Below are 24959 nucleotides of genomic sequence, written 5' to 3'. Positions count from 1 at the left end.
GTGGGTCCTGCGATGGACTCATATCCAAGTGGCTATTTCGCAACTTGAATCTAGTGTCGCCAGGATTGAGTGTTTTTGTTTTAAGTGTGTGTCTTGAAAAATTCTTTTCAAATATTTTTTTCTATTTTATTAATTTCTGTTTTAGTTATGTTATTTATTTATATTTTCTTTAGTGAGATATGAGAGTTCATTGTTTCATGTTAATAAACTCTGCAGCATCATAGCATCATAAAACTTCCACCATCATAGTTTACAAAATAATGATTAAATGAAATGTCATTCATTACACCTGGATTTTTCTCCACAAGTTTATTTTGAAAACACAACTGTAAGAATTGCCTAAGGAACTACTCTTAGCTTGTGCTTTAGGTTGTTCACTTTCAAATTTATATAAACTTTATACGCTGGAAATTAGTAAAAATTGCGGTTTTGCTAGATTTTTATTTGAAAGTTTTTGTATATACTGTATAGCAATTAAACTGCTACCAGGAAGCTGAATAGAGAAATAGTTGTATAATGTAATTTAAATAACATTTTTGTCTTTATTGTTTTTCTGGTTTATTTATTTTATTTTTTGTTAAATTTTTTGCAATGAAACATTAATGCATGTCAGTCTGAAAACCAGTAATTTGCTATTTGTATTTTTAGTATTTGCACGAGAAGCAAAATCCATCAAGAAATTTTGAAGTCCACAAATTGTGTGTAACTTGTAAATGCTTATCTTTCTGAGCTAAAATTATGCTTCTTCTAAGCATTTTTTTAGAAGAATAATCTTCATTAAACCATAAAATAAATGAAAAGATGTTGCTAACAACATTTTATTCTGGTTGTTTTATTCTGTTGCAATGCTTAAATGCAACTTAATACTTTGACCTGACAATTGCCTTAAGACTTGAAAAGGAAGCTCTTGACTGAGTAAAATACCACTACAATATAATAATTGTAAAGGGTCATCTTGTCGAGTGCAAAGCATGTTGGCAATTCAAAAACAAATAGGTCATGTTACGCTTTAAGTTGCTACTAAGTAGCAAAATATTTCTACTATTAGCTGTCATCACTTCTAATAGAATATATATACTTTATATCTTAAAGAATTTAAACTTGCAATATCTTGAAATTAAAGTTTAAAGAAATACATTTTTTAATCAGTAGGGACTAGGATTGCAGTTCGTATTACCCCTTAAATACTTGCTTTGTGACCATTATTAACTTTTATGATGTGTCACTAGCTGCATATCAGCTGGAGTGTAGAAACCTGATAGTGTTTCTTTAAGTCATTTAGGTTGCAAAAGGTGAAAGCATTCACTTAGGGAAAATCAATTAATCTTTTCACTGGTATTGTAAGCTAATGTATTGAGATAGAGGAAATTGTCAGGAATAACTGGCACATTATGTAACATAATATAAACTGTATTCATCAATTGCATAATGTACTTTTTCATACTGAAGTGCCCATGTTAAAATAGCTCCATTAAATGCCAGTGCTAATAAAACAATGTGCATGTGTTTCTACAAAGATTGGCTTAGGCCAATGTCACTTGAATAACACAGGTATGGCACTCCTAAATTATCACTGGTGCAGCCAATAAATTTTAGACTTCATATAATTATTTAAATGGTGATCACCTGTCTGTGGCCAAGGGGTGTGAGGCAGCATCATTGCCTAATGTGCACAATGAAGATAAAAGACCACTTGATGAGTGTGAGTGGGAAAGGCCAGGAAGAGAGATGCACAGAGACTCAGCAGAGAATAGAGGAAAGTTACCCAGTTTTAACGGTTTTATTCTAGAATTTATCAACTACTTGGATTTGTTTATTTATGGATTGGATTATTTATTTATTTGAAGAAGATTTGCACTGCCCTTATTTATTGAACAATCCCTGATTTTACTGTTGAGAATAAACTGCAAAATGCACTTTGCTTGTTTGTGTTCTCATTGCACTAGTTCATAATTATTGATGTCCTTGGAAATGGGTGATGCCAGTCTGCGGGCACCCTGGAGCATCACACTCAAATGCCATGTATTGAATAGTTGATCATATTTCTATGTTAAATGTCATTTTAAGTACTGTATGAATAATAACTGCTTCTACAGCAACCCTTAAATTAAAGAAAAATCTGACCAAACTATATTGTGTTGTACACAATATGCTCACCGGCAACATATGTTATCCAAAGTAGATGAAGTACATTACAATACTACAAAGGCCAGTTCCTTACAATGTGAGAAATTACTATATGGATGCAACTGTAAATATACTAATTCTATATATACTGTGATAAGTAGGGCCCATGATTTACCACGGCAAGAAATTGTTAATTCCGTGGAACGTTTTTTAAAATTCCGCAGCGTACCGCAGCGAGGCAAATGCATGCACCAGAACTCCATATGACTAATTCGTAACCCAAGCAAAATAAATGCAATTTTTCTTATTCTTAATCCTTAATAATAATCAATCATAATTCGTAATACTAGTCAAATAGGTATATCAAAGCATTCACATCCACACATTTTAATCCACAGATTTGCTTTAGGCAAACGATGCTGAAACATATGTAGGCATACTCTAATATTATTCTCAACAAACTATTGAATAATGTTTCTAAAGTTATTGTTTATTTATTGTTGAAGAAAATGGCACTGTAAGCTTGTAGGTTTTCTTGTGACAGAGAATATCGCAGTGGTGACAACATCGATCCATATTTTGAGAACGAACGTTCCACATCAACAGAAGAGATCAGCAACGCAATGTAAACTTTAGCAAGAGCTGCTAAACGAGGCAGCCTGTCCTCTAAGGCACGCTAAAAAGCAGTGATATCTGCTGGAATTACTTCACAAGATGCTATGTCAAGATAAGCTTGCCATTTATCTGCTGCAGCCATCATTGTTGGCACTGAGTGTGCATGATCAGCAAAATTCTTCGATAAGAGTGGTAGCTGTCGTGGATCAAATATTCTCACAAATCTGAATACGTCTATCGCCTGCTGTTTGGTTCCCACAAAATATTCATCAAGTTTAGCTGCAGTATTGTGCTTTGCGTCTTCACAGCTTCTGGTTGCAATTGGAAATCCGGACGATTTCAGGCAAGACAGTAAGTCAGACACTTTGTTGTAGACATTGTGAAGAACTGAGAGAGACAGTAGCAAGGGTTGGGGTTTTCCGGCCCCGTATATTGCAATTTGCAAACAAAAACTGGTCAAAATATAAACAAAACAGTTCATATGCGCGACGCCGACTCCTGGCGCCGCGCCATTTTATTGGGGAGGAGCCGGAAGTGGAGGAATGTCGGGAAGGACCGCAAGGGAGGATGGGAAGGATGACGCCAGGGCAAGATGGCGGAGGAAGGGCGGAAGTATCGCACGCGGTCATCCATGCCTATGGTGCAGGACGGTCTTTTCCTATGAGGAAGCAGAGGGAGAAAGTTAATACCCCACCATTCCCTGGCGCGAGTGGTTTCCCAGGTGCTGTCGAATCAATCCGCTGCCTCCTACTCGCGCGCGTGACACGATCCCCCTTAGCCCAGGACCGCCAGGTCGGGCGGACCTAACCGAGAGGTCGGAATACGAGAGAGGGCATCGGCATTGGCCTGAAGGGTGCCCGCCGATAAGTGACAGTGAACTTATACGGCTGTAAGTCCAGGAACCACCTGGTGACCCGCGGATTCACTCTTTGTGCAGGGACATCCACTGAAGTGCAGCGTGATCAGTCACCAGAGCGAACTCGCACCCAGCAGGTAGTACGGAGGTGGGTCACTGCCCACTTAATGGCCAAGGCCTCCCTCTCCACTGCCGCGCACGGTCCCCGTCCATCAGTTTCCGCTAAGGTACATCACAGGGTGCTCGACACCATCGACGCTTTGGCTCAGCACGGCACCCAGGCCTGTGTCCGCCCGGTCTGGAGAATAAACGGAGCCCAAAATCGGGCGTCCGTAACACAGGTGCCGACGTTAGGGCCTTCTTTAGGTCACTGAACGCTGTTCTGCTTTGTCGGTCCACACCACGTATAGGGGAGCCTTTTGTCAGGTCAGTCAAGGGTGCTGCTCTTCGAGAAACGGGAACAAACCGGCGGTAGTAACTCGCAAGCCCCAAGAAAGCCTGCACCTGTTTCTTGGTACTGGACGGGCCATTCTAAGATGTCTTTCACTTTGGAGCTCTGTGGCCGCACCTGTCCTTGTCCCACGAGGTAGCCTAAATATTTGGCCTCCTTTAATCCAAAAACACTTCCGGGGTTTATGCGGAGGCCGGCTTTAGCCAGTGTTCGGAGGACAGCTGCGACCTGCAGTAGATGCTCCTCCCAGGTGCCGGAATAGATGACAACGCCATCCAGGTAGGCGGCGCTATAGGACTGGTGGGCTTCAGCACTCTATCTACCAGACGCTGGAAGGTCGCCGGGCCCCGTGCAGCCCAAATGGGAGGACCTTGTACTGCCAGTGCCCGCTAGGGGTGCTAAAGGCCGCTTTCTCCTTTGCGGATGCCGTTAAAGGAATTTGCCAATACCCTTTGTCATGTCAAGGGTAGTCAGATATCGAGCCGCACTCCAGCCGCCAAGGAGGTCGCCAATGCGGGCATGGGGTAGGCATCGAACTTGGAGATCTGATTCAGACGCCTAAAGTCATTACAGAACCTCCAGGAGCCGCCTGGCTTGGAGACGAGGACAATAGGGCTGGACCAGGGACTATGGCTCTCTTCAATTATGTCCATGTCCAACATACGCTTCACCTCCAGTTCGACCTCTGCGCTTTGCCTCCGGAGTCGGTAGGGCCTCTCCCGGACGATTACCCCGGCCCGTGACTATATCGGCTCAATCAGCGGTCCGCCGGGTGACTCGCCACTACCTCGGGATGGCTCGGAGTGTTTGGGCTAACTCCTGCCGCTGCTTGGGGTCAGCTCTTCACGAGGTTAAGGGCAGTTGTGCTTGTAAAAGGGAGAGTGACCTACGGAGCTGGGAGCTCCTCTCTATCTCCAGGGCTTTAACAGGTTGACATGATAGATCCTCTCACTTTCGGTCGACGTTGGGCTGTTTACCAAATAGTCGACGAGTCCTTTCTCTCCTTAACCTCGTAAGGCCCTTGCCAGTGAGCGAGCAGCTTCGAAAGTGGGAGGTCGGACGAGCACCATAACTCGTCCCCGGGCGGAACTCCCTGAGGACGGAGTTGCGGTTGTAACACCGGCCTGCGCTGCTTGCGCACGAGTCACGTGCTCTTTTAGGAGGGGCCTGATCTTTGTGAGTCGGTCGCGCAGTTGCGCCACGTACTCAAAATATTAGAGGAGGGAAGAGCCTCGCCTCCCAGCCTCTTTAGGATGTCGAGGATTCCCCGGGTTGTCGCCCGTATAGTAATTCAAAAGGGGAGAAGCCCGTAGAGGCCTGGGGTACCTCCCGTAGGCAAAAGCACGAGCGGGAGGAGCTGGTCCCAGTTCCTGCCGCCGCGCTGACTACCTTGCGGAGCATCTGCTTAAGCGCCTGATTAAATCGCTCAACCAACCCGCCAGTTTGCGGGTGATAGACTGACGCTTTCAGGTGCTTTATCTGCAGTAATTTGGCCACCTCCTTGAACGTATCCAAGTGAAGGGCGACCCTGGTCCGTGAGGACCTCCTTGGGTATGCCCACGTGAAAACAAGTTAACCAGTTCCCGCGATGCTTTTAGTATTAGCGAGCGCAGGGGAACCGCCTCTGGGTACCGGGTGGCATAGTCCACCATGACTAGGATATACTTGTGGCCACGGGTTGAGGGCTCCAGGGTCCCACCAAATCGACCCCTATCCTTTCAAAGGGATGTCCACGAGGGGAATAGGGACTAGAGGAGCACGGTCCCTCCTAGGAATCTGGCGGGTCTGGCACTCGACAGGATTGACAGAACCGCCGGACCTCCTCATTGATCCCAGGCCAGTAAAAGCGGAGCTTAATCCTCTCCAGTGTTTTTCGCCCCAGGTGGGCCTTAGGAGGTGAGCATGTGCCAACTCGCATATCTCCGCCGGAAGGTACGCTGAATTAGCAACAACTTCCGCGACCTCGCCTCATGGGTAGCCACCGGTACAACAGATCATTTCAAGGACAAAGAAGGGTTCCCGGTGTGGATCCGTCCGCTGTCGAGCTGTTAGGCAGAACAATCGCGTCCGGCAAAGCGCAGGGAGTCATCATTCCACTGCTCCCTCTTAAAGGAGGCCGGCGTGGACCGAAATTGATGGTCCAGGGCGCCGAGAGGGTCTTGGGGCCTGGGCCCGGGAGAGTTCCTGGCTAGTCCCTTCTCCGCGGAATCTTCCGGGTCAAGGTCCGTAGCCACGAAAGGTCCCCGAGACACCAGCGCCCATAGGGCCTGCCCTTGTGCACGGCGTGGAGGCCGCGGGAGGGTGCCTTTTCCCCTCATGACAAGATCCAACGAGGCCCCGAGCGCGTAATGGCTTACCGCTGATTCTTTTAGACCAGTCTTGTCCCAGGATCACTGGGAAGGGGGTCAGGTAACACAGCGACCGCCATTTGATTGGTTCCCCTTCCAGGTAAGATAGCAGTGAGCGGAACGATATGACCTAGTCCCCCCATGTACACAGGTAACCAACAAATGCTGCTTTAACCACTGTTGCGGTAAGACGAAACGGCGAGCAACAATGGTAATGTTGCTGCCGGAATCAAACAAAGCCACCACGGCGTGCCCATTTAGCAACACCACTCCCGTGATTCGACTCGCCAAGGGATGCGGCGGGTACAATACCTCTCCGCTGATGTCCAGCTGCAGTCCATAGGCTCCGGGCGTGTGATGGGGCAGTTTGGCAGCAGGTGGCCGGTCTCGCCACACTTGAAACAGCGCGCGGACCCGCCTCTCTTTGGCTCTGGCTGGCGCTTCTGCAGCGCGCCGAGGGGCTCGGGTGGCCGCCCGTCCCTGCCGGTTCCCGCGAGCAGGCTTTTCTGACCCCCAAGTCGGAGGACCGCCAACTGACGCTCCAGGACGCCGAGGAGGCCCGACATGTTTGATAGGCGTGCCCCGACCTGCTGGGCGAGGGAACTGGGCATTGCGTTGACCAGGCCTTCACAGGCCACCCGCCGACACTTTCCGCCCGTCGGGCTCTCTGGCCGTAGCCAGCGCCCATCTTGCCCCAGAACTCAACGCCTGGGCGCGGCGGCTTTTCGGGTCAAAGACCCAGTTCCGCCATTCGCCGCCTGCTGGCCCGGCTAATGCCGTAGCGGGCCAATATTTCGGGCTTGAGGAGGTCGTAATTAGCGCCTCCTCCTCAGGGAGGTCATAATAGGCCGCAGCTGGTCCTTTAGGTATGGCGCCAAGATGGACGCCACTGACCGCTGCCACTCGCTCGGGTGGCCGCCCTCTCAAACATGCCCAGGTAGGCATCGACGTCCTCGAAGGCCCATCGGCACCATAGGATGAGGCGGCTGCCTGGGCGGGTCTGGTCTCGCCTGGGCTTCCACTAACCTGGCCTCGTGGCCTCCAGCTCCCGGTTGGTAGCGGCTTGCGCTTGCTGCAGGGCCTGGAGCTGGGCGTTCATTCCCTGCAGCACGGTGTTCAGGTCCTGTCCCTCCGTCATTCCGGGATCTCTATCCTGCCGACTACGCCACTTGTAAAGGACCGAGAGAGACAGTAGCAAGGGTTGGGGTTTTCCGCCCCGTATATTGCAATGCAAACAAAAACAGGTCAAAATATAAACAAAACAGTTCATATGCGCGACGCCGACTCCTGGCGTCGCGCCATTTTATTGGGGAGGAGCCGGAAGTGGAGGAATGTCGGGAAGGACCGCAAGGGAGGATGGGAAGGATGACGCCAGGGCAAGATGGCGGAGGAAGGGCGGAAGTACGCACTGCGGTCATCCATGCCTATGGTGCAGGGCGGTCTTTTTCCTATGAGGAAGCAGAGGGAGAAAGTTAATACCCCACCATTCCCTGGCGCGAGTGGTTTCCCAGGTGCTGTCGAATCAATCCGCTGCCTCCTACTCGGCGCGCGTGACAACATCAACAGCCTCAAAAGAAGTCAGAGTGTTCACAATTGGCTGGCAGTGAACAGATACAAATTCAAGTTCAGCTCTCAGCTTGTTAAGTTTATCAGTACTTTGCAGCAACGCCAACAGCTTCTTTAACTGGACTGTAGCTCCACTGTGTTCGATTTCAGTAGCAACGAACGAGATATTAATGAGATGATGTAATAGGCTAAAGAAAGAACTTAAAGAAGTAATCAAAACTAATCATACTAATATCAATATGCCTGAAATGGTGAGATTTCATTCAGATTTGATATTTTCCGCGGCAGTTAGATTAATTCCGCGGCCTGCCGTTTTACCGCTGCAAAACCCTAAATTCCGCGGCGTGACGTTAAATTCCTCGGGCCGCGGTAAATCGTGGTAATTAGTAAAGAAAGGGCCAAAACTAGCTTTTATCAAAAATATTGATTTACTTCCACTGTTAAAAACACAATGGATATCCAATCAAAGGGGGAGTATAGGGTAACAAACTAACAAACAGTAACAAAACGCTGTTGCTGCTCTTCCCCTCAGTATAGAGGTTCAAACCTTTCTCCTTAGTGAGGTCACTGATCAATTTGACCACTACCTAAAACAGTGTGCCACAAGTAGTTAAAAGCTTATCTCTCTCCTCCTACACTGTTGCTTCTTCTTTTATTGTCTATCTCTGTCCCACTGCCCTTCCAGGACCTTCTACCTCACTTCCAATCAAAATCATTTTCTAGTTCATACAATACTGCGGTGGGCTGGCGCCCTGCCCGGGGTTTGTTTCCTGCCTTCCATCCTGTGTTGGCTGGGATTGTCTCCACCAGAGCCTCGTGACCCTGTAGTTAGGATATAGTGGGTTAGATAATGGATGGATGGAGTTTATGCAGTATCTATATTTCAAGGTCATACAAGTAATGTGTCTGACGCTGCATCATTTCTTTCTCACCTGTCTGTGTCCATGGAAATACTTGAAACCACTTGCTAGGATTAAGAACACTACTCAGAAATTTCTGGGGCCTTACTCCTAGAGCTCTCACTAGTGGTGGTTCGATCATCTCTGAGCCTCAATACCCATTTAAAGAGAAGCAGTCTTTGTGTCTCCTGGACTGTCATGGCTCCTCACACATTCACAGGATATATTTATTGCTTTCTATCAGCTCTTAGGCTCACTGGTATCAGATGTGTCTTTTCTTGCCTCAAGTGTGTATTCTACTCCAAGATATCCAGGTTTTTTATGCACCTCACTGACAGTCTGACATCTCATCACTCTGTACATACACTCTTCTATAAGACCTGTACTGCACCCAAAATACAGTGCTTCAAATACTGGGTCTATTGTTAAGAGATTCTTCATTGTCAAACTCTGATCTTTTAACCTGCAATTAATTAAAATATTCAGGCTAATTCATTGAACAACATACTTTTTCAGTTAAAAGTTAATTACAATATGTTTTCAAACATTTATTTTTACTTTCAAAATAATCACATTAATAGAAGGCATTGAACTGCAATCGTCCACAATAAGACATTCCAAACATTCCTTTTATGCATTCTTTACTAACATCTATGTTTTTCTAGTACTCTTGAAAACCTTACACATTTTAATATTTCTGTAATCTGTAGACACCTCAGCACATCTTTTAAGATATTATTATGCTCCACAGTGATCTTTCATATCAATTTCCAGTGCCCATAGCTTTTTATTTAGGAGGGTCAGGCTGCCAGATTCAGTGTCTTGGCAGTGCCAGACTATTTCTACTTAACAGTGATAGACCTGACAGTTCCATAAGAAATTATTCAAAGGTCCTTATATTTTCTTATAGCTGTCTCCTCTCTGTACCTTTTAATCATTGTATCCCAGGTTTGGTCAGTATGTTTTAACCTATTTTTAAAATTTGCCTGTTATGACATAAATAAACATAATCGCACTATTTGTAGTTTTTTTAATCTGTTTAAGAGCAGTGATTGGCCATGGAATGAATTAAGGAGTATAACATAAATTGGGTTTGCATTGGCAACAAATATATTATGTGTATATAAATTTCAGAGAACTGCATATGTCCTTCTTTGCATCAAAAAAAGTACAGTTTCATTAGGAGTTAATGTGATGTTAATCTGGAATAAACGAAGAAAACCAATTGCAGTCCTACAACATCAAACAATTTTAGACACAAATAGAGTTCCCATAAGCTGTGAGGTATAGGATTGGCAAATACTGTGTTACCATGTTTTATTATATATATATATCTATGATATATATCTATGTACAGTATGTAATGTGTGTGTTGTCATAAATGTACAAATGATTAATAGTTTCACAAAAGAGAGTAAAATGTCTGTTTTGCATGGATTTGTAGATATTCAGCCATGCACTTTAAGAGGTGCAGTGAAACTTCTTCATTTTAACATTTATTGTATTTAGTAACATACCAATCTAATATAATAAAATATTAATGTAAAATAATATGCTCTTATTCACTATGTCATTAGAAAAGTGCTTGAACTAGTGTGTCAGATTAATTTATTACAATTGATTATATATTGGTAATCTAAACATACTATGATATAAATATACATTACATCATTGGAACAGAATGTTAAAATATCATTGCACTTACAAACTGGTTTAATTAGATAGATGATGGAGGAGTATGCACTTAAATTTTAAGTCTCTTTATAATACAACAAAGTTTTACCAGTTGAAAAACAAGTTGGTCAGAAAAAGCTACTTTAAAAGGTACAGAACAGAAAATAAATCCCCAAACTAAAAACTAAACACATTTGAACACTTTGTTTGTTTCAGGCATTAACAAATGCTTGAACTTTTGTTGTGAAAACACCATAACGATGTCCTCTTGACATGTACCTCATATGGTAGCAAATGTGTGTAGACCTTGAAATATGTAACTGTACTTGAAATACATAGGTCATAAAATTGCATTAATTTTTTTTTTGTTTTGCTTCTATACTTTTTTTCCTCTCCTCTTGTTTGCTTAACCCCTGTCAGTTTTGTACTGTGTATTCTTAATTGCTGGTGTTAAGGTTTTTTCTATTGGCAGTCTGCCTTTACACGTGTCACTGTAAGATATATTGAGTTATCATTACTGAAGTCCAAAAGTTACGCTAATGGTTTATATTCATCTGCCTCATTTAATTGTCTTTACAGACCCGCCTCCTGACATTTATATTTTGCACTGCACTTTAATTCAGATCCGAACTTATAAATACCATTTTAAGAGCAGAATCAGACTGTGGTTTAGCTCAGGCAATAATCCAATGGGAGTCGCATAAAGCAAACTAGAAACTTGCTACAGTAGTTCATTTGTATGTTGACCTCTCTGCATGGCCTTTGGATTTCCATCCTGCTGTGTTCTGACAGCATCATTTCTGATCTGCTCTTTATGTGCAAGTTTTAGTTTCTGAGATCATTCCATTTAAAGATTAACTTAATGGTAACAGGCAGGGGGTGACTTTCTAAGTATAATAGACTTGAAACAATTGAACTGCATGTTATAATACTCTATGGGAAGTTTTGTCATGATGAGACAAGTTACTATTTTCTTCATGCTAAGGGATGGTCAGTTTGACTAGACCCAGTCATGCATGTATATAAGAAGTTGCAGATGTTTAACAAAGGGTACTTTAGAATACTATTAACTCATTTTCATGTGTTTGTAGAATAATATGTATAAAAAGGTTTAAGGGTATACATAGAAGTATACTAATTCAGAAAAAATATATACATTTTTCCCAATTAGACATGGTATGATGAGCAGTATATTAGAAAAACAAAAACAAATGTGGTGTTGTACATGGAAGCTGAAGCAACATCTGAATGTATTATGAAATTATTGCTTGGGTGTATTAAGACAGTCAAACTAATCAGCATTTTTACAAGGAATTTTATTTTATTTTATTTTTTTTTTTAATTTCAACAGCAAGTGAGTTCTGGACATTTTTTTTTACCTTTAAATATGCCAAAGTGAATAATGCTGGTGAGCAATTATAGATTTTTCATTCATAGTTTACAGCTTTATGTTACTGATTATAGGTCCACAGAGACTGTATTGTTTTTTTAAACCCTGAGGCACAATTGTTATTTTAAGGGGATAGTAATTGTGCTTGTTCTTACATCTTGAGAGGTTTTCCTACAGACATATTCGGTATCAGTGGCTGCTATAACAAATGACCACACAGTATGCTTTTGTACTCAATGAACTACTTATAATAATGCTTTTTCTGTGCTTTACAAACTTATCTCTGTAACTTGTCCAAAATAAACCTCAGGTACACTTTCACATTAAGCTAGTAGATAAAAGTCTTTCTTTGAGGCAGAAAGGCATTAGTCACATGTGCAGTAAAACACCATGCAAAACAAACCTTGACAAGGGTGTTACAGACTGCCTCCCTTAAACACTTTCAGACTAACATTCAAGCCCAGAGAATTTCCAAATTTATTTCTTTGCGCATTAATTTATTAGACTTGGATCATCTTTGTTATTCTGAAAAGGAGTAAAAACCAGGTTTTAAAAACGTAACGGTAAAAATGTGAAAAATGATTAATGATAGATTTGTTGTGGAGAATGACATTAGTCCTATGAAAATCCTCTCTAGAAAGCACAACATGATTTTATGATAATTTTAAATATGAAGCGAATGCTGTTTTTTAGTAGTTTTGCTTTTTGCTATTAATACTGTACTTTTTTGCATATTTTATATTCATACTTTTTACTTAAGTTAAAAATTGTCATTATTTGTGCTTGTTATCCTTGACACCACAACACTTCTGCTGTTTTTCTAACAGTAAAAAAGAAAAGCATTAATGGTTTCATGTAATACTAACTTAATGTACTATCAGTTTGTTGTGTCTAGTGCACTGTTCTGTGCTATGGCTTACTGAAGGATGTCACATTTGAATAAACTGATCTGGAAGGCCAGCTGTACTACAGTTTTGACCCTGAACTCACAGCAGAAAGAATGGTGGCATGAGGAGATCATGACTAATCCTCTCCATGATGCATTTTTTGGATGACCACCATTTCCCAGCTATGATTCCACCATAGTGTACAAAGAGGCACTACTAAAGATCTTTTTGCCTTCTATTCGATGTTAGTAAAGTGTTTCTTCCCATTGTACCAATCTTCACTTTAGCCAGTTGTAAAAAACAGAATAATATTGGATCAACAATAACATTCTTAAAGGACATGGCCTATCAAAATGTTAAGGCATCTTAAGTCAACTGTGTATTTTTTATTTATAATGCTTTGACATGCACTGTATTGTGGTTTGCACATAGGTTTTATTGTTTGTCACTTTTTCTAAGCATACTTCTTGTTCTGTGTTCATGCTAGTCAAGTTACCCTCAGGAATTAATAAAGACCTATCTGTCTATCTGCCTACCTAAACCCACCTGACTGCCTACCTAAACCCATCTGCCTAAACCCTCCACTTACCTACCTATCTGCCTACCTACCTAACTATATGTATCTACCTATTGACCCACCTACCTAACCCAACAACCTACCCCTACCAAACTATCTACCTACCTAGACCTAACTGATATTCAGTGTTTACTGAGAGAAATACTGGAACTGAAAATGACACATCACTGAGTTTGTTATTCATGCTGTAGTAGTTTGTAAAACAGTATTCCCCTTATGTATGTAAAGCCTCATCAGTATTCACATTCAAAAAACATTTAAAATCTTGAAAGAAACATTTTCTCTCTCTTGAATTTAAGTCAGCTGTATCTCCAACTTAATTCCGTAACTGATTCTTTTCTTTCTTTTATTCCATTTCTATCTATAATTAATTCATCTTTACTTGTTTAGGCTTTTCAAAAGTTTCCTGTTAATCCTTTTATTTTAATTCATTGTTTTGACTGGTACACTTGACCATTTATTTTCTTTATAAGTCACCTTGTAATTTTGTGATCTGTGAGAAGTGGTATGCAAAATACATATTATTGATTGATCAAAAGACAATAAAGAAACATATACTATATGTGTTTTGGTTAGAAACTCCTTATTTACTTTGTGTTTTGTTTATTCCAACACAATTTCATGTAGATTAGAAAACTAATCTTACTGTTTCAATTGTGATATTCAGGCAAACTGTAGAAATTCAGAATCTCTTAGAAAGAAATTCAAATTGTGCTTGGTTGAAATGGCATGCAAATGTACTGTAGTTGTTGTAGATGTATTATAGCTGCTGTTCAGTCAAATGTACTGTACAATATATGTTCCATGTCTGACCAACAGTGATATTCTATAATGATATTTTATTAAATTGTCTATTAGGATTCTTCTTTGCCTAACATTACTCATAAGCAAAATTAACAAAGAACTCATATAATATTAGTTGGTCAAATTTGGAATCTCTGAAATCAGTGGCAGCTTCTTCACTAAATGCCTCAATAGATGACCTAGTTTCTGTTACAAGAAATGAGACTCATACTTTCAAAATGTTTTTCTTTTGTGAATAAATGTTATATTCTGTCAATAGTTTGAGCAATATAATTTCAAATGTGGCAGTGTAAATTGATATTTTTCAGTAACACCTGATTATAGTTCTGATAGAACCTTCCAGACAGTTAATTTTATTATATATGTATTCTTATGCTGAGGTAGTTTCTGCCTCATACCAAGCCTAACATTGGGTTATGCAAGTTCATTAAATTGATGGACCGTTTATACACACAGCTGAACAATTGTCAATTCAAATCATAAATATTAATTTCTTAATTCTAAAGACATTTAAATGGCTTTACCTGTATGTACACTGTATGTAATGACAGATGCATGCCAATATACTAATACCAAATATGCCAAAAACCTGTAAGCTATAAAGTGGCAAATTCTGTAGTTTTAGATAACACACAATTTGAATTTACACTTTATTACATAGTACATTAAATGTGCTGTCTGCTTAGGAATATTTTACTAAATTTAAAATCTACAGTGGTGTGAAAAACTATTTGCCCCGTTCCTGATTTCTTACTCTTTAGCATGTTTGTCACACAAAATGTTTCTGATCATCAAACACATTTAACCATTAGTCAAAAATAACACAAGTAAACACAAAATGATGTTTTTTATTATTTAGGGAGAAAAAAAAATCCAAACCTATATGGCCCTGTGTGAAAAAGTAATTGCCCCCTGAACCTAATAACTGGTTGGGCCACCCTTAGCAGCAATAACTGTAATCAAGCGTTTGCGATAACTTGCAATGAGTCTTTTACAGCGCTCTGGAGGAATTTTGGCCCACTCATCTTTGCAGAATTGTTGTAATTCAGCTTTATTTGAGGGTTTTCTAGCATGAACAGCCTTTTTAAGGTCATGCCATAGCATCTCAATTGGATTCAGGTCAGGACTTTGACTAGGCCACTCCAAAGTCTTCATTTTGTTTTTCTTCAGCCATTCAGAAGTGGATTTGCTGGTGTGTTTTGGGTCATTGTCCTGTTGCAGCACCCAAAATTGCTTCAGCTTGAGTTGACGAACAGATGGCCGGACATTCTCCTTCAGGATTTTTTGGTAGACAGTAGAATTCATGGTTCCATCTATCACAGCAAGCCTTCCAGGTCCTGAAGCAGCAAAACAACCCCAGACCATCACACTACTACCACCATATTTTATTGTTGGTATGATGTTCTTTTTCTGAAATGCTGTGTTCCTTTTACGCCAGATGTAAAGGAACATTTGCCTTCCAAAAAGTTCAACTTTTGTCTCATCAGTCCACAAGGTATTTTCCCAAAAGTCTTGGCAATCATTGAGATGTTTCTTAGCAAAATTGAGACGAGCCCTAATGTTCTTTTTGCTTAACAGTGGTTTGCGTCTTGGAAATCTGCCATGCAGGCCGTTTTTGCCCAGTCTCTTTCTTATGGTGGAGTCGTGAACACTGACCTTAATTGAGGCAAGTGTTGCAGTCCTTTAGACGTTATCCTGGAGTCTTTTGTGACCTCTCGGATGAGTCGTCTCTGCACTCTTGGGGTAATTTTGGTCGGCCGGCCACTCCTGGGAAGGTTCACCACTGTTCCATGTTTTTGCCATTTGTGGATAATGGCTCTCTCTGTGGTTCGCTGGAGTCCCAAAGCTTTAGAAATGGCTTTATAACCTTTACCAGACTGATAGATCTCAATTACTTCTGTTCTCATTTGTTCCTGAATTTCTTTGGATCTTGGCATGATGTCTAGCTTTTGAGGTGCTTTTGGTCTACTTCTCTGTGTCAGGCAGCTCCTATTTAAGTGATTTCTTGATTGAAACAGGTGTGGCAGTAATCAGGCCTGGGGGTGGCTACGGAAATTGAACTCAGGTGTGATACACCACAGTTAGGTTATTTTTTAACATGGGGGTAATTACTTTTTCACACAGGGCCATGTAGGTTTGGATTTTTTTTCTCCCTAAATAATAAAAACCATCATTTAAAAACTGCATTTTGTGTTTACTTGTGTTATATTTGACTAATGGTTAAATGTGTTTGATGATCAGAAACATTTTGTGTGACAAACATGCAAAAGAATAAGAAATCAGGAAGGGGGCAAATAGTTTTTCACACCATTGTATATATTCAAACAGGATATGTCATTTATTAAATACCATTAGAATGGAACCCAAAAAGCAGACAAATGGTTATAATTTAGAAAATAGTGTTTTTGATGTTGTGACAATTCCTTGCCCTTTTCCCAAGTGAAACAAAATGTTCATGTTACAAATATATATCCACCTTAGTTTCTTTATTCTTTTCACACAATGGATGTTCAAAGCAGTTCAGTATGGTGGTACAGTAATTATAACTTCTGCCTCGAAGAGTCATGTTTATGTGAAGTTTGCATATGATCCACTTGTCTTTGGGATTAACATGTGCTTTTACATTACAAGAAAAGAAAAGATATGCTTACTATAAAAACGAGTGACTAGTTTAAATAGTGTTAGTTTAAGTGATAGTAAATAATTTAAAGGTGGAAAAGAGCCTTGCCTGATCTTGGCATAAACTACTGTATTTGTGGCAAGCACATTGGGATGCAAATTGACGCTCGACTAAAGGTGAATGTGTTCTCATTAGAATATACACACACTGTAGATATATACTGACCAAAAAAAAAGGAACACCCAAGTGCTGTACTATGCATTTTTGTATACTGGCTTTTATATATGGTTCTTATTAGATCTTATTAGTTTTCTTTGGATAATTGTCCCCATATCCAATAGTGTATTTGTGAAATATAAAAAAGATCTTGAAACAAATTATCGATCAGATTAGAGGAATAGTAACAAAGTAACAATCCTAAGGTTAAAAACACCTTCCTCAGTATTAAAAGGCAGCTTCAGAAGTTATTGTACATGCAGTATGCAAGTGACATGATCACATAAGTTCTCAGTCATCTTGACTACAGTGGCTTCTTGTCAGTTTCCACAGTACCTGGAAGACCCTGCTACTGACCTACAAAGATATTAAATCAAACAGCCTAGAAAATCTGCCTAGATTTGCTACTGCATAAACCTATGAGTCTCCTGAGATATTTTGAAGTCCGTTTTTTTTTTTTTACTATTAAAGTTCTCCACAATTTGAATGCTTCCCTTCTTCTAACTCAGTGATTATACTGGCTCAGAGTATTTTTAATCCCCTTGTGTCAGGATTTTTTAAGGCTTCAAATTATATAAAAATGCCAGAAAATGCTATGGAAAGCTTCCTAAGCATGCAACCATGAAAGTGAAAATAAAGCAATATATAGTACATTTGTTTTTGCAAGCAATGTTCAGAAATGGTTCCCAGTTGTACAGTTATGCTTTTATCAACTTAAACTCACATTGATGCAATCCAGTTCAATTTATTTCAACTTAATGTTTGTTTACCTTACAGTACAATGAAGAAATTATTGTTTTTGTCTAACTTGTGCAAAAGTGTGCAGCTACAATACAGTATATATGGTAAAATAACACTGCACGGGCATATTACTGAATATAAACAATCACATTGAAAAGGATATAAAAATTAGTGAATCTTCAACCATATCAAATTAGCAAGAAAAAAATGGCAGATATAACCATTCAACATGTATCAGAAAGAGCAAGGCAGTGCAGTTACTTACGTAATAAAATCACAGGTTATGCAGAAGGCCTTATGGAGGTAATTTTTTTTTAAGATTGCGAGTATAGCATTAGTTGCTAATGGTATTGCTTGCTTTAGTAGGGGTTGGTATGTAAAAACATTTTTGCTGAGATTTGTCATATGGATGTGGTTCTAGTAATGAACTGGGCCATTCTATGTGCTTCAAATACTTGCAATCTTCAACAGTGTGGTTGCCACATTTAGTACAATAACATGTTTATAGTAATATTAGCTTTTTCGAGTGTACACATTACTTTAGAATTGTTTCTTGCTTTTTTCCTGACAGGAAATCCAGGGATTGTTGGTTTTTACAAGACATTCATGCAAGTCATCTACCAATCATTTGACAAAAAATATCCTGTGTGGGCTGTAAGTCATGCTGGGCATTGTGTGCCTCCAGACGTTATGGATATGAAAGAAGGTATTTTTCAGAACTGTTCAATACATGTTAAATATGATGCAATGTTTTAATGATTGTTGTATGATCAGTCTGATTTTTTTTTTTTTGTCACATTTTTAAACACCGGTATAATATGTAATTTACCTATTTCTGTGCAAGCAATTCCTTTACCTTTGTTGCAAGATGACCAGACATTGACATTAGTTTTCTTTTTTTTCCAGACAGTCCCTCTAACCTGTGTGGTTATTTGATAGTTATTAGTACTAGTACAATACTTCTTTCTTTCAGCTGCATCTTGATTGTTTAAAGAGCATGCTTGAATAAATTGACTTGGCATGTTCCCCTAGATTCCAAAAAAACTTTTGTGGAGAAAGTTATTTCCTGAAGCTGAAATAAAAAAAAGTGATTGGGCTTTACAGAAGGCAACAGTCAGGACAAACATCAAAAAAAAAAAAATAATAATACATGTCAAAAAATCAAAAGTCAAGTCAATGAGCTTTAGCACTGCTGGCATGAATAGAAATACAGTTTGATCTGAAAAATATATGGTAAATTTGTAATTTTTCAATAGCTTTTCATGATAATGTGATTCCCACATTACCTTTAATTTTCTGGCAACCCAATCACAATTTTAGAAATATAACCAAAAGTACAAAATGAGCATAGTTAAGAGAACGCACGCTAAGGAGATGCCGTCGGATCATCTGCTGTCTTTCTGCTGCTGGCGAGCTGCCTCCTCTGCTTGTAGCATGTCGTTGTTTTAAGAGCTGGGAGTACATGATGCGTTTCTGCCAAAAGCAATCCAACAACTTCTAAGTTAGATGTCCGTGGACTTGTTTTAAATGATGGCTCACTGCCTTGTCTTGCATGATGTTGTAAAAACAATACTTGTCCTTTATTTCTGGCCCTGGGCGTCGTTCAATCTCTTTCTCGCAGGACATATAATGCTGCTTGCTTTGTGATGGGGCGGCAACTGCTGTCGCGCTGCCCATCAATCATTTTAAAGCCTGTACAGCTGCTGTCGTTTTTGCCAGTTCGTGTCTCTGCTGCTTGCGTTGTGAAGAGGAGGGGTTAGGGTGGCTGAACGCACGCAAGGAGAAGTGGTCGGATTATCTGCTGTGAGCTATGTGTTTTGCTTGTCGCTTGTCATTGTTTTAAGAGCTGGAAGCAAGTTAAAGTGTCCCTCGTGGGCAATCGGATAAACAATTTTAAAAGCTTTTTTTTGGGAATTGTTTCAATTTCATTATTTGCACTTTTACTTTAAAGCTGCATTAAAAACAATATTTGGAATTACCTTTTTTTCAAGATCGCATTGAATTTTGATTCTGTTTTTGGAGACACATTGTGACAACACAACGTATAACTGCCCGTGAGTGAATATTGTTTCTGTTTCTCTAATAAATAATCCGACTTCTTCTAATGTTTGTCCCTGTGATTTATTGATTGTCATAGCAAAAGCTATTCTCATGGGAAACTGTGAGCATTTTAATACGAATGGCATATCAAGATCTCCTTTGGTGTCTAGTGTCATTCGCGGAATATATACATTACCTTTGTTGCCGCCTGTTAAAATTTGCTTCACTTCTCCATGATCATAAATATACACCTGACTGAATTGTGTTTTCTTTGAAATTAAACTTGTCGTTGCTTTAACTGTTGCAGGACCACAGATTCTCATAGTGTATGGTTCATTATTGTGTAAATCTTCATTTTGTGCATTGAATGATGCGAAGGTGAAAAGACTTTGTTTTCTGCTTTTTGTCTTATATTCATGAACTCGCTTTGTCCTGCTATTTTTTCAATTATACCTGGTCCTGATGATTAATTTCCTTTTGTTTGCGCTTATGCGATCTTTACTATCTTTTTTTTGATACTGTAGCAAATGACATAATAAAGTGTCACAAAAGTTTTACTTAAACAATTGCCGACATTGTAATCCCAAACACAACTTTCTAGCACCCTCTCCAACCCCTCACCCCTGGGTCTCACCCCTCCCCCAACTTACCGCATCAATCAATACCCCGCTATCGGTCTTCCGTGCTGTACTCCGCCCTCCCTCAATCGGACCTAACAGTCACTTAAAACAAAAAAGGCTTCAACCTGGCTGGGACGCTACAATACTTTCGAATACCTTTCTTTGCATGTGTATCGCGCCATCGTTTGTTTGAGCCTTTCGAATTCCACTTCTTTGGGTGTCTTTTCTCCGCACTGCTCTTTCTTTTTTGCCTAGTCGTAGACGTTTCATCTAGAACGTATTGTCCTTATACGCTTTATATGTGCTGAGAGCACAGGATCTGTGTGTGCTACCTGCCTTTACATGACTGAGTGTTTTGGTGGCCGTGCTCTTATTTGATATTGTTTGCATCTTGCGGGTCTTTTAAGTGTCATCCGAGAACTTCCGAGAAGATCTCATCTCGTCGCCCTGCTTTTCCTTTCGAGGAATTTTTTTTATAATAGAGAGATACGTTTTTAGACAGGATTCAAAATTATCAGCTCTGGAAGCAGATTTCATTTCACAGCCTAACTATGGCAAAGGTACAGTCACTCTTGTGTGTAAGTTGATTCTCTGGGACAGATAGTAAGAGCATCCATCCATTTTCCCAACCTGCGTATGCAGGGCAGGGTTTCAGGGAAGCAGGTGCCTGATCTAGCAAGCATAGGGCACAAGAAAGGAGCAAAACTTGGACAGGGTGACAGTTTATCACAGTGTGAACACACACACACGCACACACACTAGAGCTATTGTAATAATACCAGTTCATCTAACCTGAATGTCTGTGGACTATGGGAGGCACACTGTGGAAACCCACATAGGTTGTAAGAACATTTGCAGTAATAACAAACCTATAGAACTATAAGAAATTATATAAAGTCCTAAGTATCAAAGAGGCATAAAGAAGGCAAAGCAGATCAATAGTACAGTATATGTTAGGGCCAATCATTGAAGTGCTTTAAAAAAACAAACAACAACATTTTAAAATCCACTCTGTAACCATCTAAAAGCCAGTGCAAAGAAGCTAACATAAGACAATATGAACAACAACAATGTATTTTTGTATAGCCCAAAATCACACAAAGAATGCCTTGTTTAATTGACAGCTTTAACAACTATCAAATAAGACAAGAAAAAAACTCCTAAAGTACTTTGCAGGAATGTATGGAATATATATATATATATTGTCGCAGTAGGGGGCAGTAGTGCTCCCTTGAACCCTCAGGTACCACGCCAAACACCTGGTAAAAGTGCTACAATTATTCTTTTTATTATAATAATGTGCACCAAGCACCCTCCACTCCACTATATTCATGAACCACAATAACAATAATAAATCAACAATCCTCCACTCCCAGACACGTTGCCCTCCTACCACCCAGCTCAGCTCGCCGTCTGGGAGTTCCCTCAGTCCTTTTATATTCCCTGACCCGGAAGTGTTCCCAGTCCCCAGTCCATGTGATCTTGTATCACTTCGGTCAGGTAAAAGTACTTTTCTTCATCCCGAAGTCCGCTCTTCCTATGACGAACTTCCGGGTCATAGTGTACAAATAAGTCTTTGGTCCTCCTGCAGCTCCCTCTTGCGGCCCTGTGGTATCCAGCAGGGCTGAGGATAAAAACTACATAGTCCATGACTCCTGCTGGTCTTAGGGCACCTCCATACTGCAGGAGGGCTCCATCTGGCGGCTTGGGGACTTGGCGGGATAAACTGCGGGCACAGTCCACATATATATATATATATATATATATATATATATATATATATATATATATATACATACATATTTATATATATATTTATATTTACTGTATATATATATATATATATCCTTATATATAATTTAATACTATCCATATGTATGGTGTTCGCGTCAATACCCTGTATGTATGGTGTCGCGTCAATACCACGACTCAATACAAGTTAGAACCATGCAATGGGACTCTACCTCTGTAGTTAAAATATATCGTGGCAAATGCAGATGCAGTATTGCATGATTGGCTAAGAATATTCGAATGTTTCAGTGACGCTGCTGGACGGTCGAGTAGAGTAAGTCGATGTTGGTTCGAGCAGATAACAGTAAGTTCGGTTGGTTTTTGGAACATTGGTTTGGTGGGGCGTACTTTCCAGGACTAACATCGTCAACTGACTTAAACCCTTCGACCGCTCCGGAACTGTAAGTAATTTAGAACGTATCGCCATTTGTTTGGTACGCCGAAATCTATCTTTGGGCAGTTCGGTTTTGGCATCCGTCCTTCTGACATCTATTGGCAAACTGCGTAATGACGGCTGAGTATTAACAATGGTCATTGTTTAAATTTTTGCCGACCGCAGATCTAAAGTGACCACGGCAACATAATTATTACTCCGACTCTGATTAGAGTCATAAAATACAGTTTGTTTTGAAAATTTGTTTGCAGGAAAAAATCAAATAAAGTGCGCTGAAGAGCTGAGTTCATGTCTCGCAGCCCCGTTTAAACAGGAAGCTCTTTATTACATCAGCCGAAAAGGTCTATTTTAAGCACAAATCAGTGCCATGATAACAAAATCATTTCAAGGACTTAAAAAAACAAATAATTCTTTGCAGAGAAAGTATGGATTTCTACAAACGTAGAATTTGTAGCCCGATTTGATTGGGCTCCCAGTCGCTAGTAATATATATATATATATATATATATATATATATATATATATATATATATATATATATATGAGCATGGGAAGGGTTCTATGTAAATAAAATGTATTATTATTATTATGGAAGAAATCTTGGAAATGCCTATTCAAAGAGGGACCTCCTTCCAGGTAGGTTGGGCATGCAATTGGTGTAAAAAATAGGGTAAATACAACACACAAAAAATAATACAAATAGTCCTCATCTCAGTGTTAAATGGCCAATCAATAACTGCCACCTCAGAAGTTATACAATAATACAATATAATTTGTTTTTTCACGCCAAGTAAACACAGAGCACCGCAACAACTCCCAAGACAAAATGCAAGAACAGATTATACCAATCACTAAATATAGAAACTGCACATACATATATTTGTTAAAATACGCAGAAAACAAAGTAGAAACTGATTACTGTAAATGGAAACCAACAATATCTATCCATTCATTAATTGTAGTACTTCAGTGCCCTCCGTAATGTTTGAGACAAAGGCGCATTTCTCCTTGATTTACCCCTCTACTCCACAGTTAAAAATAACAAATCGTGATTAAAGTGCACAATGCACACTTTAATTTAAGGGTATTTGCATATGTTTCCATCACAGAATGCAGAAATTACAACACTTTTTCTATGTGGCCATCCTCCATTTCAGAGCACCACAATGTGTGGGACATAGCAGTGACAAGTATCTTAAAGCAGTCGTATTTAGTACTTTGTTGCATACCCCCTGCATGCAATGACTGCTTGAAATCTGTGATTCACAGACATCAGCTGGTGCAGAGTATCTTGTCTGGTGATGCTCTACCAAAGCCTCTAATGCAGCCGTCTTCAGCTCCTGCTTGTTTTAGGGTCTTGTCTGCTTAAGTTTTCCCTTCGGTATATGAAGTGCAGGCTCAAACGGATTTAAACCAGGTGACTGGCTTGGCCATTCAACAAATTTACTTGCTTATTAAATTTGAAATCATTATTGGAAACAAAGCCAAGTTTTCTGACTTGTTACTTGGTGTGTGTGAGGTCAGCGAGCCGAGCTTACTATAGATACTTTGAATGCGTCTAGTGAGGGGCCATAAAGAATGATTTCAGTCTTCAGTCTTTGTTAATTGAATAATGTTGAATGCCATTTAGTATTCTCTGGTCTTAATATAGTCGGAAAGACATTGCATCCTTGTCATTAATTTCAGGGGAAGATAATTTTGCTTAACAACGATAAAAGATATTTCTGTAGGAGTGAAAGAATTAAAAGAGTTTCATTACCAAGATTATAAACTTTTAGGAGAACTTTGGTAGGTCAGCCAACACAGGATACAGTGGAGGATGAAAGGATGTTTTATATAAAAACAACCTTACGTTATTTTAACATAACATTCTCATCCATCCATCCATCCATCCTCTTCCGCTTATCCGAGGTCGGGTCGCGGGGGCAGCAGCTTAAGCAGAGGCCCAGACTTCCCTCTCCCCGGCCACTTCTTCCAGCTCTTCCGGGAGAATCCCAAGGGCGTTCCCAGGCCAGCCGGGAAACATAGTCCCTCCAGCGTGTCCTGGGTCTTCCCCGGGGCCTCCTCCCGGTTGGACGTGCCCGGAACACCTCACCAGGGAGGCGTCCAGGAGGCATCCTGATCAGATGCCCGAGCCACCTCATCTGACTCCTCTCAATGCGGAGTAGCAGCGGCTCTACTCTGAGCCCCTCCCGGATGACTGAGCTTCTCACCCTATCTTTAAGGGAAAGCCCAGACACCCTGCGGAGGAAACTCATTTCAGCCGCTTGTATTCGCGATCTCGTTCTTTCGGTCACTACCCATAGCTCATGACCATAGGTGAGGGTAGGAGTGTAGATCGAC

The 24959-nt window shown here is 40.4% G+C and overlaps 1 protein-coding gene across 1 annotated transcript in view; it reads left to right on the top strand.

Annotated features, from left to right (window-relative positions):
• ldah (lipid droplet associated hydrolase) overlaps nt 1-24959 on the top strand; it is a 260977-nt gene that overhangs the window by 70060 nt on the left and 165958 nt on the right. Inside the window, exon 3 of the mRNA XM_039749785.1 lies at nt 18343-18477. Within this exon, the coding sequence (XP_039605719.1) occupies nt 18343-18477 (135 nt within the window). The remainder of the gene's footprint in view (nt 1-18342; nt 18478-24959) is intronic.

This window comes from Polypterus senegalus, chromosome 3 (genome assembly GCF_016835505.1).
Source record: "Polypterus senegalus isolate Bchr_013 chromosome 3, ASM1683550v1, whole genome shotgun sequence".
NCBI lineage: Eukaryota > Metazoa > Chordata > Cladistia > Polypteriformes > Polypteridae > Polypterus > Polypterus senegalus.
This window is presented reverse-complemented; position numbering and strand designations above follow the sequence as displayed.